General features: G+C 35.8%; 1 protein-coding gene across 1 annotated transcript in view; it reads right to left on the bottom strand.

Moving 5' to 3' along the window:
• Positions 1-15,642, bottom strand: part of DOK6 (docking protein 6) — a 268,016-nt gene extending 252,374 nt beyond the window's left edge. The window contains exon 1 of the mRNA XM_029959396.1: positions 15,499-15,642. Coding sequence (XP_029815256.1) covers positions 15,499-15,642 — 144 coding nt within the window. The remainder of the gene's footprint in view (positions 1-15,498) is intronic.
• Between the last annotated feature and the right edge of the window lie 2,260 nt (positions 15,643-17,902).

The raw sequence follows: 17,902 nt of genomic DNA, 5'->3' as shown, positions 1-17,902 counted from the left end.
CATTTGCATGCCGAAAAATGTGCAGTCCCTCATTTATGTGTAGGAAGCTACTGAAAAATTTTACCTCATAAAATTTCCTTTTAGGTTATGGGAGTTTTTTGCCTTGAACATTTGCATAAGAAATAAACCTATTTTATAGAGATGCTTTCAGAAAGATGGACCAAACAAGACTTCTTTTAATCTACTGGCAATGAAGGCACTTTTTTTCTCTCAGGTTTTCAATGCTTTTTTCCTTGTTAGTTTATTTTTAATAGTGAAGGGCATATTCTTTCTTGTGTCAAGACCTGAGATCAGAAAATCCTTTCCTGAATATTATAATAATAGCTTATATCCAAAATTCTTTCCAATTTAAAGAAGTTTTTCAAAATGTCCACATTTCTGCTATTTGCCACATGAAGGGAAGAAATGTGAAATGTCAACACGAAGATGACAAGACTGAGTTTTCTCTTCTTCTGGAATCGCATTCGCATTTGACTGAAGGTACAAAGAAATGAAATGTCTTTTCTCTTAAGTTCTGTTCCTCAGGAAAAAAATACTGGTTGCATGCCAAAATCACCCTGGCACATTCCCAGATCAGGTTTATACTGCAGGTTTATAACACAGCCACATCAAGCTGCCTGGAAGTACCACTTCATTGCAATAGCAGGAGAAGGAAGAGAATTGAAAGGTGGGTTTGGAAATGTCAGAATTCAGATGGATTGCACAGTCCTCAAGCCACCCTTTTCCTAAATGCTTGGTGGTATAGCCTTTAGTTACTTGGCATACTATGATTTTCCGTAGGGAATTGTTGATTGTCCTTGGATTATGTGCAGTGACAGGGAGTCATACCTTGTGTTTACTTTGAAGCACTTCACTGTGTAACCTGAATAACACAGGGCTGATACAGAGCAAATGAATACAAGCAGTGGTTTATGTTCACGTTTTTAATCAGTCTTTGAAAAGGAACTCTGAAGCAGTGCATTAGATACCGATAGAAAATGATATAATTATTATTTTAAAAATTTTGTGTTTCTATATACTTCTGTTTATAGTTTCACTGTTTTCTAAGATTTTTTAGTCATATTTTCCATGAAAAAGCATTCACAGCTTTTGCCCCCAGTGTGATGAGAGAACAAAAGCCTACTGTTATTCTTCCAAAAATCCATAGGCGAAGAAAGTCAATAGGATATTAAAACATACACAAGGAATAGAGAAATTTCTTCTGAGACATAGGGATTTGGTGAAAAAGTTGAGTTTGTGAGAGTTCCTATTCACTCTCTTCCTCATCCCTTCTAGATTGCATTTGCTTTAACCTGCTTACTTTCAAGGAGAACAAAGCACAAACATTAGTTATCCCCCTGCATAATTCAATTGAACATTACTTTGGAATTTTTTAGTGTATCCTGAACTCGCTAGTATGGAATAAGTGACCTCAAATCCTAATTTAAATATATCATTGGTCAGTTTAAACATAAAAGAAGGTTTGTTGAAGTAATGAGAATAAACGTCAAAATAGAAGATTTCTTAATTTGACTTATTTTGTATCTCTTACATGCTTTGACTTTAATACTATACAAACATTACACAAAATGAAGGTTGCACAACAGTGTAGGTTAATACAAGTTACACAATAGCACAATAAAGCAGGAAAATGAGTCTTTCTCAAGATGAGCAGTCAGTATCACATAAAAAATTTATAATGAACTTTAAGAACTTTTTTAATACAACTTTGACAGACATCTCTGCTCTCTATTAATTATGTTTATCTGATTTTAAAGCTTATATTTAGATGTAATATTCATTTACTATGTTAAATTCAGTCTTATTTATTAGCAGAGAAAATAAAGAATAAATATTACTAGTAGTTTTGATAAAAATAAGCAAATTTTCTGATGATTTATTTTAAGCATGGAAATCACACTTAGGTGGAAAAACTCTCTTAAAAATAATTACTATTCTTTTCACAACACAGAAAGTTATAATAAGAGAGTTAGGACCATCCCTAGCCAAAATCACAAAATTTTCAAAAGAAGTAATCTTTTAAAATTTTGCTATGTTTTTATTTTTTATCATCTCCATCAATAGAAAGCTGGGAAAAAAAAAAAAAAAAAAAAAAAAACTTTTTTTCAAAAAAAAAAAGCTTGTTTCACTTCCATTTTTCATGTTTAACCCAAGTGGAGTGTGATGTGCTCTTCAAACTAAACAAGAATGCAATGAGGACCTGATACGTAAATACAGTGGACCCTAATCAACAAAAACAACATTAAATTTAGTGTTTCCAGACCAAAGAACACAATCCTTGCAGTATGTTGGATAAAACAAGAACCAGTATTTTATTTTTTTGGTGGTTGGGTTGGGGAAAAAAGAGAACAATAAGTGAAATAATGTTTATTCACTCAGTTAATTCAGCAGCTTGGAGAAGGATTTATTATTACTTTTTTCTGGCATAGCTTAAATTCTGAACAGCCTGTCAAGAACTGCAAGAAGAAGTATTTATAATACAAAAATAAGAGTGTTTATTTTCTTAATCAAAAGAGCTGTACTGTCACTTTATTTAAATGATTGCATGTAGCTGATATGACTGTATTGGTCTCTGAGGCTGCAGCACCCTTTTAACATACTCAAATAAGCTGCACAAATGATGAAGGCTATTAAATATTCATTTGTAGGTGGGAGGGATCTTGTAATGTCTTAAATCTAAAACAGTGGAAGTAGACCTGTAAAGCTCACTGTTAGTGCCACTTAGGCACAAGTTGTGGTGGAGCACGCTGATTAACTACAAGAATAGGCAAGCTAAGAGCAAGTAGATGGAGGAGGAAAATATATGTAAGTTACAATAGGGGCATATCTTTCAGTATTAGAAAGTATTCAGAATATAATACGAGTACTATCTCACGGTGCCCTCAGAGAGCCCCATATTCTGAATTTGTCAAAGAAATGACAGTTAAATGTCAGTGAGTGGGAAGCCTATGTACAACAGACAAGATATGCGGAACTCCTGCAGTGGAGATGTGCTCTCTGTCAGGTGTTACCACATTTAGACTCACCAGACATTCCTCCAAGGTAACCAGAGACTCTAAAAAGACAAATGTGCAATGAGAACTTAGCAGAAATTCTAATAATATTAAGGTTTCACACAGACTTCAGCAAAAGCATGCAGTAAGTTTACCGTCATCTACTAAGATAGATGGACATTTGGGTGATGCATTTCTTTGTATGGCACTTTGGGTTTTTTTCACAGTCCATAATGTCAGAGGTGTCTATGACAAGAGGAATGGGCCTTTGCCTATAATTTGATGACAAAGACAAAAGAAAAAAAATAAATTGCTTGGAGGAGGAGGTTTACTGGGAGTACTGACTAAAGTTGCTTTTGAAAGTCAAGTGAATTTCTGGGAGAAGTTGATAGGCATGGAAAAGTAATTCTCTCTCATTGGACCATCTTCTGTAATGTTGTCCATGTAATTCAGCTACAGACAAATCATCCAGGAGAAAGGGATTTCATGTGTAACAATAGAACAAGAGAAGTGGTAAGTTATGAGAGAGCAAATGTGACTGGCAGGCTGACCAGCACTTAAAAAAAAATCAAGCTGCTAATTTGTTTACTGGGAAGGAGAGGAGAGATGTGAAGGAGTCTTTGGACGAGAAAATTGAGGATACCTTTTCTTTATTATTAAGTCCTTTCCTTTTTTTTTTCCTCCTGGTTCTGTTTTCACCAACAAGACTTTGGCACCAGCTGATGTATCAAAACTATGAGATTCTCTCTTTATGTATTATCTACTCCAAGTGCATTCTACAAGAAAGCTAAATCTTTTAGACAGCGCGATTATCCACAAGACACTTTCTAGAAGAACCTTGAAGAAAATTATAGATGGGTAAACTAGACAGTTATAAAAAATAATTGGGTTTTTGTTTCGGTTCAGAGGCCAAATACAAATAAAAAAAGAAAGCAGGAAGGGAGAAATCTGCTTTGAGGTGAAATGAACTAGGAAATTGCTATCAAAGGAATGGAATTGTCCAGTTGGATGGCTAGACTGATAAGACTTTGCTGATTTGACTTCCTTATCCCTCATACATTCTAGAAACAAGGACAATACACTTCTAGATGGTATCTATTTTCATTAGAGGTAAGACAGTCTTTTCATTTTCTGTATAGGTAACCTATTCATTGATTGCATGACATAGCAAACAGTCTTATAATAAAAGACACAATATTTTTTATCTTCAGGTAGAAAGACCTGTACATGTACAAGTATTTATTCTACAATGCAATTAGGCTAGTATGGTAAAAAAGAACATATCATAGAATCATAGGATATGCTGAGTTGGAAGGGACTCATCAGAACCTTTGAGTCTAGCTCCTAGCCCTGCACAGGAAACCCAAAGAATCATACCATGTTCCTGAGAACATTGTCCAAACACTTTTGGAACTCTGCCAGGTTTGGTGCTTGACCACTTTCCCAAGGAGCCTGTTCCAGTGCCCAACCGCCTTCTGAGTGAAGTACCTTTTCCTGTAACCAACCTAAACCTCCATGGATTTAGTTTCATGATATTTCCTTGAGTCTTGTCATGGGTCACAGGAGTGAAGAGAGCAGTACTCGCCCCTCATCATCCCCTAGTGAAGATGTTGAAGTCAGCAATAAGGTCTCCCCTCAGTTTCCTCTTCTCCAGGCTGAACAGACCAAGTGCCCTCAGCTGCTCCTCATAAGGCTTCCTCTCCAGGCCCTTCACCATCCTCATGTTCCTCCTCTGAATGCTCTCTAATAGCTTAATGTTTTTTTAGCATAGTGGTGCCCAAATATGTACACACTATTCTAGGTGAGGCCTCACCAGTGCAGAACAGAGTGAGACAATCACCTCCTTTGATTGACTGGCAATGCTGTGCATAATGCACCCCAGAACATGGTTATTGTGCTATTTGTTAAGAGAAAAACCAGGTTTTGGAATGGACTCTAACAAAGAATTGGTATTTTGTCTTGGAGAGGTAAAATCTTCTATGCACTTGACATTCCTAAACCTATCCCATATGTGCACCTGTTTTTGAAAGACCACAGTTACTTGCCAGTTTCTATCCTAATCAAAAGATAAGGTGAAGGCAGCCAGAACTACCTATTTAGGTAATGCATGAATGGCTTCTAGTTGAAATCTCCCAGTTTCTGTGCTCAGTCAAGGAAAAGAAACTGCTACTCTTTAATGGTAATGGTCTTGTCAAACTGAGGCAGGTGAATCCAGCTGGAGAACCTAAAACATAAATTTACACGTGAAGAGTGACAGTAGCTTGACCATGGCTTTTTCTTCTTTGTGTTTCCTTAAAAATATTTTCTTCTGAGGAGAAAACAACAATTATATTTAGCTCCAGAGTTCGAAAGATGTCTGCATGCAAACAGATTGTCTACTACTATGTTGAGAACACATCTGACTGATGAAATGGCTAACAGGTTACATGTATACACTGATGCATATAGACCATACAGTGGAAGAAAGGCAGACATGCTACCTATTGACCCTTTGCAGCATTCCAAAACAAAATATAAAGTGAATTCTGTCTTAACACTAAGAAGGAGTACAAAAAAAAAATCAGGTTATAAAAGAAACATCTGATATTTACTATATTTTGCAGGTACTGAACACAGTTTGCTTTGGCGGTGTGGGGGGGGTTGGGTTTTTTATTATAAAAGTAAAACTGTATTTTCCTTTATCAGAAGAAAGTTTTATACAGTATTTTCTTGTAGAATTCAGAAATATATTGTCCTGATGCTGTAAAGTCACAATGGCACAGTTTCTGAAATCATCCCATTCACATCTCTGCCTGTCCTTTTTATTAAAACTCAATGCATATTCAATTTTTATCAGCTCACAAAGGTGATGTAAAATAAGAACAGTACACCGAACTACCACTGTAATACTGAAGGTATTCAAAAGTGAAAAAGCAAGAGTGTGCTACTTTTTGTGTAGACCAACCCCAAACAGTATCTACCTCCTCCACAATGGAGAGCAAAGGAACACCACATATTTCAAGGGTGCTTCCTACACACCATTCATGCCACCAGACTCCATTAAGAACATTTGTAACTCATTCCCTGTAGGAAGTCAAGTCTATAAGGTTACTTGCAATCACTGTTTTGGAAAATGAATTGATTAATATTTTCATTTTGACTTCTTACTCACCTGCAATATCTATTCCATTCCAAGATTAATATGTGGTCTCTTTTTTTCGTATTCATATGAGATCCTTCTTAAAATTAAAGGATTTTCAAGATTGTGTAGCCCAGTGTATGTTCACCTTATTTTGAACAACAGTGATAATCTACTACTGTACCAACAGCTCTGAATAACTAACTACCCTTAGGAACATGGTATTTTTAGCTTTCTGGCTTCCTTCAGCGTTCAGGCTTCCTTCAACAGTCTTTTTGGTCTGTGTCCACCTCCGCACTCTTCATGTTTAGGGAGCCATATCACCTGCCTCATTCCCTATTGCTAACACATATAAAAGACCTCACACAGGGCCCCTTTTTCCTTCCATGACAGAAGCTTAGTCAAACCTGCAGCAGACTCAGAAAACCAATATAGCTGACTTTCTCCTCTAGTCTCTGAATAAGCAGAACTCATTTCAGGTTGTTCTTTATAGATAGCTTCATAAACACATTAAAACATAAGATAAATTTCTCTAAATAGGATATAACCCTCACACTTAAACTATTAGTAGCCTCTTGGTACTGTGCCATTCAGTACAACCTCAGAACGTATAAAAAGTTTTACAGAAAACAACTGAGAGAAGTTACTGTACACTGATCCCTGATCACTAGTAAAGTAAAGGCTGTCTCTTGCAATTGTATGCATGCCCTTCAGCCAAATGATCTCCTAAAGACAGATAACATCAATGCAGAGGCTGAGAAGGGTTAGTTATGTTGAGCCCTTAAAGTTACGGGCTAAAGTTAAGCTAGTTAAGTTGAGCCCTTAAAATTCCATTATTGTCTAATGTAGGTATCTACCGAAAGCAGTTAGGAAGGCAGCTACATTGGTCCCCTAAGTATTCTGTGAAGTTTATTCTGCTTTTTCTTTTCATTGCTAAACACTTAAATGTATAGTTGCCTTTTAAGCATGGTAGTGTTATCCAAGTACTTCCTCACAGACTCAAGTCTGCAAACTAGCAGGTTACAGAAAATCCCATTTTTTTGTGTGTGAAAACAGTAGCACTGATTAGTACTGTTTCCAGGGTCAGGAAATTGTTATTAATCACTTTCTGAGGAGCATGTGTGTACTCTATTATCTATCTAACTGCGGTGCTAAGACACAACAATGCATGCTTTACAAAATTTTTAACATATGCCTTCACAGCATTAGTAGGTTCAAGACTTGGTCCCGAAAGTGTATTAAGCCCTAAGTAAATCTTCTTTTGAATTCTCATACTATTATAAACAGATCTTTTATTTGTTGTAATTTAAATTTTGGAAAAAATATTTGCTTTAAAAAATATATATATTATAGCTTTTGAAGAGAATAGATAGAATTGTGGAGAGACAAAATGACAAGCGAAGTCATAAATGCCAAATACTTCTCTATAAATTTCACTATTTCTTAATATATTTTATTATTTTTACTCCAAACTATTAGTCTTTTACTTTTCCACCTGCTGAGAGGCTCTGTGGGTTTTTTAAGCTTAGCAACTAGGCTATTTTTTCTCTGAAATTTTGTTAAAATAAAAACAGCTTCTGGAATTCACAGTAAATGCTTTGTCATTGACCTTGAAAGTACTTTGGCAAGCAAGGGATTTCTATGCTTTGCCAAAAAGTAATGGTGATAGCAGAAATTTTGTCACAGTTGAAACTGCAATAGTTACTCTGTTGTTTTTGGTAGCTTCACCTATCAGTATCCCCAATGGCGATATTGTATTTCAGTTGTCAATTTGCAAGCATTTAATATTGGAAGGATAGGGATTTTGAAGAAACAACATCACAAGGAGGAGTATGGATTTCTTGAAATCTAATATTTAGAAATCCTTATTTTTCTCAAGTTTCTTATAGCTCTGTGGACAAGTAGTACAGGATGCTTGAAAATATTTTATCTTTTTCTAAGTTAAGAGACCTTCACATAATCAAGTTTATTTCAATACAATGAAATCTTTCAGTCATTTATCTCAGGTATGTTTTGAACTAAATACGGAACCATATTTTAACTCTCGTTTTCCACCAAAAGGATTTGTCTGGTTTTTTATTTGCTTTTTTTTCCCCTTATGTTTATATATATCTAGAATAAAAAGACTTTTGGAGTGTTAAACTGGAAGAAAGTTGCTTTTCAAAGCTCTCTAAAAAATCTAAGTAGGGTTAGTCATATTTTTCCAGCTTAAAATCCTTTGCTACAAACAAAGCAAGTTTTGAGACCATACATTGTGAGTGACAAGCATTACTTATATTTAAGTAAATTGAACTTGTCTATCACTTCTCTTCCTCTTCCTCTCCATACAAGAATTGAGCAGTATGCATGAAACCCTTAATAACATATTATGTTTGCAAACAGCATAGGGAAAAATACTCTTAAAACATAATTTACACTAAATTTTTAGATTCAGATTGGTCTTAATGTCAGCTAGAACAGTTGCAAACAGCCAAAACTGAAGCACTCATAGAGCTGTAACTCCATATGCCTCAAAAAATTTTTGTCTGTCCAAAATATGGTAGAATCAGTGAAAATGAAACTAGGTTTTGTATACAGTCATATCACACCTATTTTTATAGGAAGTGTCTTTGTTATCTAGAAAAGGCTACACTGAAACACGTGTAGGGAATTCTAATGAAGATTCTCACCTTTGTTCATTAGGGTATTTTCCTGCAACTAAATGAAATATCTTTGAGACTGGTACTGTTCTGCCAAATCTGTTTGGTGGCTCAGATGTGGACAGACATGTGGACAGACCTGTAACATATGACTAAATTTCTTAGGAATCCAGGATAGCCAGTTCTAATAAGTTTTCTACAAGGAAGGTCCATAACTTCTCTAAACAACCCATTTCCGGATTTCATTATTCCTGTCCCTCATGTCCAACTAGAACTTTCCTTGCTAGAATTTAAACTTCTTATTTATTGTCCTATGACTGTTAAGAGTAAATTAACCCCTTATTTTCAGCAATATTTTATACATGAGAAGATTGTCCTATCTCCACTAGATTATTTTTCAGACTAAATGTTTCTAAAGTTTATTGAAAAGTTTGCTTTACTGAGTATGTTCAGAGGTTTATAGCACATAACAATGACTTCCTCTGATGTCTTTCTCACAGGCATCATTTTCCTTGAACTGGAGTCCTCATGTTGGGATGTGGGCAAATCTTCTCTATCATCTTCCTCAGAGGTAAAGAATATTTTCCTTTTTCTGTGACTATATTATTCTTTATGATTCTAAGGAAGATAGGTACTTGTCCTTTTTTACATTAACATGACATTACTGATTCTCAATGTCTTGTGATCCCTGTAGCCAGATCTTTTATCAGTTATCTCCATGTTATCTTTATGCAGCTGCTTATTTCTCATCATAAAACACTATGCTTGTCCCTACTCAGGTCTGTCTTTTCTTTTCAGAAACTGTAGATATAATTTATATCTGTCAAAACAACTTGAAATTTCTATTGTCTCTTTATTTGTCTTTTAATCTATCTCATCTTGGTGACAATTTTGAATCTCATAAACACAATTCAGTTCATTAATGAAAATAATGAAATCTGATTGCTAAGGCCCAAAATTATTCCATTACTCTCTGTACGCTCAGATTATAGGCAGCAATATTGCTGCCAATACACCTATTGGAAGAGGTGTATTTCGGGATCTTTTCTATTTTAGGAAAGCACATATTTTATTTTAACGGATGAAACAAAGTTTTTCCCTAAAGCTTTTTTTAATTTCAAAGAGAAAAGTTATTCAGAAATATTAATAGTGTTTTTTCGTCTCATCTTTTTTCCTCTCTTAGGATTCTTTTTTGTTCTAAGTGCAGCATTAGCAATGAAATTCTGGAAACTTTTAACACTGCTTATGCCATTATTTGTATGTTCGTGTAACTGTGTTACATAAGAGCAATGATTTTGCATAATCTGTATTATTTATTGTACTCTTGAATTTCTCAATGTCATATCTACTATGTGTGCAACTACCGTTTCTCTCACATTGGAGTAGATAAAAATGCCAAATGGGAGTCATAAGAAATCTTTCCTGGTCTTACTGAAATTTTCTGTAGTTGTAAATTTTTTTAAGTTCTGTCTCAATAACTGCTAAAGCTTCATGAAGAGAAAGAATCAGGAAATGTATTCTTACATTATAGAGCTATAATGTCTCTTACAAAAACATAACATCGTTGTGATAGGACATTAACTTGTCACTGACCTTGGAACTTACAGGCTAGTTGACACAATGAACAAGCAGAGAAGCAAGGAGCAGGTTTCCCAAAAGTTCCATTACAAAGTCTACTATTTTCAATATCCCTAGAGTATTATAATATGAATTAATGTGTTTTCTCTATGTCTGTTTGCCTACTTCACTGTGCTAAAACCGACATTAGTGCTAAAGTTTTGACTCATTTAAACTGATGCAGTCCTAAAAAAAAAAAATATTAAAAAACTTATCTGATAAATTCTCGTGGGTGATGTATTTGTAAACTTATTAAGAAGCAAGCTATTATCTTAAAAGGTTTATTTTACTTTATAATATGGATAAACATATAATTACTCTGTGAATTCAGCAGTAGGCAATCAAATGTTATCTTCAGATTAAAGGATAATTATCCACTTAAGGCGGTTAAACACTTTAAAACTCCAATGTCCAGGTAATTGCACCTTTTATATTATGACAACACAGTATTTTTGGTGATATTGAGAGAAGTGTCTGACTTGGCTAAAGGAATATTAGCACCTTCTGGTGCAGTAGATGTGTTTCATGTCACGAACAGCAGCAGCTGCTTATCTTTACAAAGCAGCTGGTCTAGTTGACATCGCTGTTGTATCCATCCTCCCTATCAAACACATATGTATAAGTGTATACACACACACACAAACAGATACACTCACAAATACTCAAAAGCATACAGACATACACAAGAATTTGCCTATTTCTTGTCAAATGCTGTGAAAAATCATCTCTTAAACACAGTTTGTGGCATGTTGTTTTTAGTACCAGATAAGCAGGTACCAATTGTTGCTTTTTAAGATTAAAAAGTGTATTTTGATTTTTGGTATTTGTTTGGTCTCGTCTGTACTGAGCAATATTTTTAACAGTTTTCTAGCAGATTAAGAAACTGCACTACACGCATGTGATACTCTTCCCAGTTTGACTTGAACGTATAATTCTCTTATTCTGGCTTAGGTTTTCATTTGTCTTTGAAGACCTTTTCTTTGTTTAGGTGGTAGGGCTTCTCATCAACTAGTATTCTTCTACATACTAGTACCATAGAATCATAAAATGGTTTCCTTTGCATGCTGTTGTAAAAAAATCCCATTCAAGCCTTCCTATAGGCTCCCCCTTAGGTATGAAAGGCTGAAATGAGATCTCTCCAAAGCCATCCCCAGATTTGTGGTCATCTTAGTGTCCATTTTCTGGAAGTGCTCCAACATGTCCATGTCTTTCCCATGCTGGGGACACAGAACTGGACGAAGCACTCCAGGTGGAATATCACAAGAGCTGAGTAGAGGGGCAGAATCACTTCTGTCAACCTGCTGGTCACACTTCTTTTGATGCAGCCCATGATGTGGTTGGGTTTCTGAGCTGAGCTCAGAAATGTCCTTATCCTAGAGGACCAGGTACAAGCAGACACCACTGGAAAACTACCATATTTTTTTGGCACTATCTGCGGCTAATCACAGACTGGTCTCAATCAGTCACAGTCAGGAGTATTCTGGCCGCATGATGCCCTCAGAAGAGGTTAATGCCTGGGGTACTGTCCATGCTCCCATCCCTGGTATGCTGCCATATGCTGCTCCTCTGGGACACTGCACAGGGGCAGAGCAGCTACCATCTCTGGGGACCTGCCTCGAGCTGGCAGTGGGGTGCTTCCGTTCTGGCTATCCCGTGATGAAGGGGCACCAGACTGCCCAGCATTAGAGAGCCCTACAGTCCCCTCTCATTTTATTTTAGATAAATCAAGATATTGATATTTCCAAGACACTGAAATTAGTAAAAGGTTCCAATTCTTTTCCATTAGATAAGTTGTGGGACACATGATAGTTTTCCTCTAGTCCTTTGTCCGTTTTCATTCTATTGTTCTACTTCACAGATGAATAACAAAAATGGTAATTTCTAATTAAATATCTCAGGATCAATATCAATGATCTGGATGAAGGGATAGGTTGTACCCTCAGCATGTTTACTGATGATGTGAAATGGTGGGGAGTGGTTGATACACCTGAAGACTGTGCTGCCATTCAATGGGACCTTGATAGGCTGGAAAAGTTGGACAGAGAGAAATCTAATGAGGTTCAACAAGGTCAAGTGTAGGGTCCTGCACCTGGGGAGGAAGTACAAGGTACAGGTACAGGTTGGGGTCTAGAGAGCAGCTCTGGAGAGAAGGATTTGGGACTCTTGGTGAGTCACAAGTTGGCTGCGAGCTGGCAGTGTGCCCTTGCAGCCAGGAGGGCCAATACTATCCTGGGGTGCATTGGGAATAGTGTGGCCAGTAGGTTGAGGAAGGTGATTATCCCCTTCTACTTGGCCCTAGTGAGTCCACATCTGCACTGCTGTGTCCAGTTCTGGGCTCCTCAGTACAAGAAAGACAAGGAGCTACTGGAGAGGGTCCAGTAGAGGGCTACAAAGATGATTAGGGGTCTGGAGCATTTCTTTCATGAGGAGAGACTGTGGGAGCTGGGTCAGTTTACTCTAGAGAAGAGAAGACTATTGGGGATCTCATCAATACATATAAATATCTCAAAGGCAAATGGCAAGTGGATGCTCCCAGATTCTTTTTGATGGTGCCCAGCGATGGAATGGGGATTAAAAACCATAAAGTAACACACAAGAAGTTTCACCTTAACAGGAAGAAGAACTTCTTTACATTAAGGATGACAAAGCATTGGAACAGGCTGTCCAGGGAGGTCATGGAGTCTCCGTCTCTGGAGTTGCGGAAAACCCACCTGGATGCGTTCTGTGTAACCTGCTCCAGGTGACCCTGTCTTGTCAGGGGGATTGGACTATGTGATCTCCAGAGGTCCCTTCCAACCCTAGAGATTCTGTAATTCTGTGATTTTTTTCAAATCTCTTAGCTGTTAAAGTGAGATTTCTTTCTCCAGTCACTTGTTAATTTCTAGTAGAAGAGCCACAGTTACAAAAGATGTTTTATGGATCCAAGTCACATATTGAGCATTTGTACTAGATCCATTTAACTAAGATTTTTCTTAAGAGGTTTAGTATTGTTTATTGCACTCCTTAAAGCTTTTGTTAGAAATATTTGTTCTTATGAGTTTCTCAAATTATTCAGTAGAAATATGATATTAAATTGAGTTTAAAGAAAATCTGATGAATTTTGTTTTCCATGAAAAGCAAATTTTTCCATTGATTTTGATTTAGTCTTATTTTCTTCATCTGAACTGAGAAATGGAAGTTTTAGACAACCCTTGTCTTAAATTCTCTGGCTTCCCTCACTTTTTTAATTCAAACGGATAATTTCCACAATAGTTTCTCCCTCTGACAATTTTCCTGCATTCTTTACTCAGTTCATTTTAAGCAAGAAATTTTTCCATGTCCAAAGATTTCCATTAATTTTAAAATTTCCCTTCCTGTCTCTCCCTTATCTAAGACAAAGAAATTGCTAATGGTTCTTCATTATGATGTGTACACATAACCAAATTTCAGGATCTTTCAGATTCTTTGCAGCTTTTCTGAGTGAGCAAAAATATTTTATGATTGGCTATGTGGCTCTGCAATCTGTCTACAGGCCACTCCTCAAGCATTTAAGAAGAGTTTAAATCTCGTACTAATTTCTTCCTCAGTTCTCTTCATAATTTCTGTAAGATAGTTTCAGATGCTCTTTTAGCTTTCTCTCCACTGGGAAGATTTTATCAATATTTGGACAGTTTTAGTTTTGTGAAATCTTATCTCTTTTATAAATGAAACAGAAGTTTCACAGTACCTTTCACACACTCTCCCTCCAACTAGATGAAAACATTCACAAAGTTACTCTTCTATAAACAAGGAAGAAATAGGTGCCAGAGGCTTTGTATTACTTTTTAATTTTAAATCATCTGCAGAAATCACTCAGCAAAATAGGTCACTAAAGAACATGTATCTTAAGTCTCCTCAGGAAAGTAAGCAGATATGGACTTAAATGACAATATTGCATGTTTCCTCTCACTGCAGTATGAGAATTTAATGGTATTTCAGAATAAGACATATTGATACTAGGATTTTATCTATTTCTTTACTTTATCTTGATGTATTTAGGGAATAAGTTTGTATGGTGAAACTAGTTACCCACCAGAGAATTAATCGCCTTGGAGACTCCTGAATTTTATGAGCTATCTTTTTTTGAGGAAGTTTAATAATATGAAATTTTAAGAACTAGAGAATGCATTTAAAATAAAAAGAGATTTACATTGTATTCTGAATATTAGCATTAATATTTCAGCTTTAAAGCAAAATTTTACTTTTAAATGCTGGTATTTTTTCAGATGCTAAATTTGCATAACAGTTATTGATTTATTGCTTTTGACTTCTACAGTAATAGTAAATGCACTAATAACTCATTTCAGATATTTCATAAAAATCATACCTGACAATTTAATATATTTATCAGTTGTACTGGTGTATGTAGATTAACAAATATATCATACAGACTTAGCTTCCGAGACACAATTGTTAATGCTTTTCAGCTTCAGTAGCAGCCTTCAGAAATTGTTATCTCACACTTAGATGTAAGATATATATATGACAGACATTGGCGACCTTTATGTACAGCCTTTGGCTAGAATTTATTACTCCATATAAGAGCTTTTGAATATTTAATAAGCTTTTAAAGGAGATTATAATTTCCCTTTATTTATTTTCTATTAATTGAAAAACTTAATTATATTAAAGAATAAAATTATGACAAAAATAAATAATATGTAGGATGGATGATGATGATTATGAGCTTCTTCAAATTCTATAGATAATAAAATTATTAACTAATACATCAATTTATTGTTGGCTCACAGAATAAAGAACATATGGTATGCGTTGTCTAACTATTTATGGTCTTTTAGTTATTACTTTGGAGCCATTTGTTTTGAAGTGATCTTTCTGAAGGGCTTAATTGGTACTTTTTAAAAGCTGCCTATTTATCATTATGCTGGTTTTGCATTTATGGTGTCTTTATTCCTCTTTACTCTTTCCACTATTGTGAAGTTATTACTGATATAATTATTTATTCATTACTTAACAATACGAGTAACCTACTATTCTTGCATCATAGCTTTCAGGGGCTACCAAAATCTGCCTGAACACAATGGTGTTCTGTGGCTCATTGTGTGTGACATCTGCCTTGGAAGATGAGAGGAAAACAGCGGGTATTTTCTACCTTGACTTCAGGAAGGCTTTTGACACTGCCACCCATCAGGTTGTCGCATAAAAGCTGATGAAGCATGGGCTGGATGAGCAGCCCACTTAAGTGAACTGAAAACTGGCTGAACAGATGGTCTGAGGGAGTGGTGATCAGCGGCATGAAGTCTAGGAGGAGGCCAGTGGTGTGCCCCAGGAGTCCAATCCTGTTCAACTACCTCATTAATGATCTGGATGATAGGTCAGAGTGTAACCTCAGAAAATTTGCTGATGAAACAAAACCAGGAGGAGTGCCTGATACACTAGAGAGTGTTGCCATCCAGAGGGTCAGCAACAAGCTGGAGAAATGGGCTGACTGGAACGTCATGCAGTTCAACAAGGGGAATTACAAAGTTGTGCACCTGGAGAAGAACTACCCCTAGGAACTAATACATGCAGGAAACTGCCTGGAAAGCAGCTTTGCAGAAAAGGATGCTGTTGTTCTTGGTGAACAGCATGAAAATGAGCCAAAAATGTGTGCCTGTGGTAAAAAAGCCTAATGGTATTCTGGATGCATTAAGAAGAGTGTTTCCAGCAAGTCAAGGTAAGTGATCTTTCCCCTGTACTCAGCATTGGTGAAACCACACCTGGAATGCTGTTTACAAGGTATATAAATAGCTGAGGGGAGTGTTCTTTTCAGTGGTGCCCAGTAACAGGACCAGAAGCAACACTGAAACACAGGAGATTCCATCTGAACATCAGGAGACACTTTTTTACTGCAAAGATCACCAAGCACTGGCACAGGTTGCAGAGAGAAGTTGTGGAGTTTCCATACTTGGAGACACTCAAAGGCATATGGAGAAGGTCTTGGGCAACTAGCAGTTGCCCAAACCTGCTTGAAGAGCGGGTTTGAACCATGTAAACTCCAGAGGTCCCTTCCAACATCAATCACTCTGTGATTGTATGCTTACCTTTTTTGATACTATGCTCTAGCACTAGCTGTGCTCCTGTTTTAAAATCTGAGTCAATATTAACTTTCATCTAAATAGGTCAGAATCACAGTTATAGGTAAAAAATATAAAAATATGTCCTTTATACTTCTTCCATTTTCTACTGAGATCATGAGAAATGCTGTGGAAAAAAAAAAACACTTCAAAGTTCCTAATTTGGTGATACATTTGGCTGAACTTCCCTTCAGACTGTGAAACTTTTAAATTGAACTGTGAGAAATCAAAATCTTTTGTTAGACCAAATCACCATTTCTAACGAAGTTCCATTTTGAGAAGAAGGAACGCGGAGAAACAGAACTAATTTCCAGGCTCCAAGTTACAAATTGCATCCTTCAAATTATTCTTGAAATATGTTCAAGTTCACTGAGTAGTAAAAGCCAATGAGACAAGAAATAATTTTGTCCCATATAAATTGTTTGCTAGAATAAATTATGACTGGCCTTTTCAGCTCATATTTAGAAGACAGATATTATTTATTGAAAAAAAGGGAGATCTGGACCATTTCTTATTAATTAATCTGATTAAAAATTTGGATTTCTGCTGTGAAATAAATTAAAACTCTTTATCACTTATTTTTATACTAAATCAGTGTTAAAAGTTGTCATTGTCCACAGAATTCCAAAGATATAAACATCAAATATTGAAGTGTTCACTTTCACATAAACATACAAAGCCAAATACATATTTTCTTTAATTTCTAGGATAAAAAAAATGATTGCCTTTACTTAACCCATTGAACCTTTTCTACCAATGATAAGATAAATTCAGAGATGTCAGTTTGTATGTTTTTTGTCCTCAGGAGATGAGACTACTTGATGGAAATGCCACATATTAACATTTAGATCAACCAAGGGGGAGATTGGTGTGTCACAGAAAATACATTTCAAATGCAAATATTGGCTCAGAGAAGAGGCTGGAAACATGAGACAGAAGCTGAGGTGCTGTGACATTCAAGGACTCACTGACAGATTTCCATTTGATCAACTCTAACTGGTTCAAATTAACAAATAAAATGTCTTAATCAAAGTCAACCTGATCAAAACTTAAAGAAAGTAAGAGACAGAAGAGGGGCAGAAAAAGTATTAAAGGAAGGTAATAAAACATTCAGGAGTTATATTCTAATACTTTGGAGCAAGTCAAAACACAGGATAAAAGATAAAAAGATCATTTTACCTTTTGATTTTCAATTAAATTTACTTTTTCACTCAGTTCAAACGACTCTTTAGCATGAACTTCATACTGCAAGTTAATTAACTGCATTTTATTGTGAGTGAAATCAGTATTTCAGTTCAACCTTATAGCCTTACTACTGTGCTAAGGAAAACTGACATTCTCTGCATAATTGAAAGTAGCTCAGCTCTCACAAATAAAGCAACTTCTAGTTTTCTTAATATTGCTTAAAGTAATCAACAGTACAATTAGAAATATAGAGAA

The sequence above is a fragment of the Manacus vitellinus genome, unplaced genomic scaffold, assembly GCF_001715985.3.
Source record: "Manacus vitellinus isolate BGI_N305 unplaced genomic scaffold, ASM171598v3 scaffold_1_pilon, whole genome shotgun sequence".
Taxonomy (NCBI): domain Eukaryota; kingdom Metazoa; phylum Chordata; class Aves; order Passeriformes; family Pipridae; genus Manacus; species Manacus vitellinus.
The sequence above is the reverse complement of the archived record's forward strand: the minus strand, read 5'-3'. Positions and strand labels throughout refer to the sequence as shown.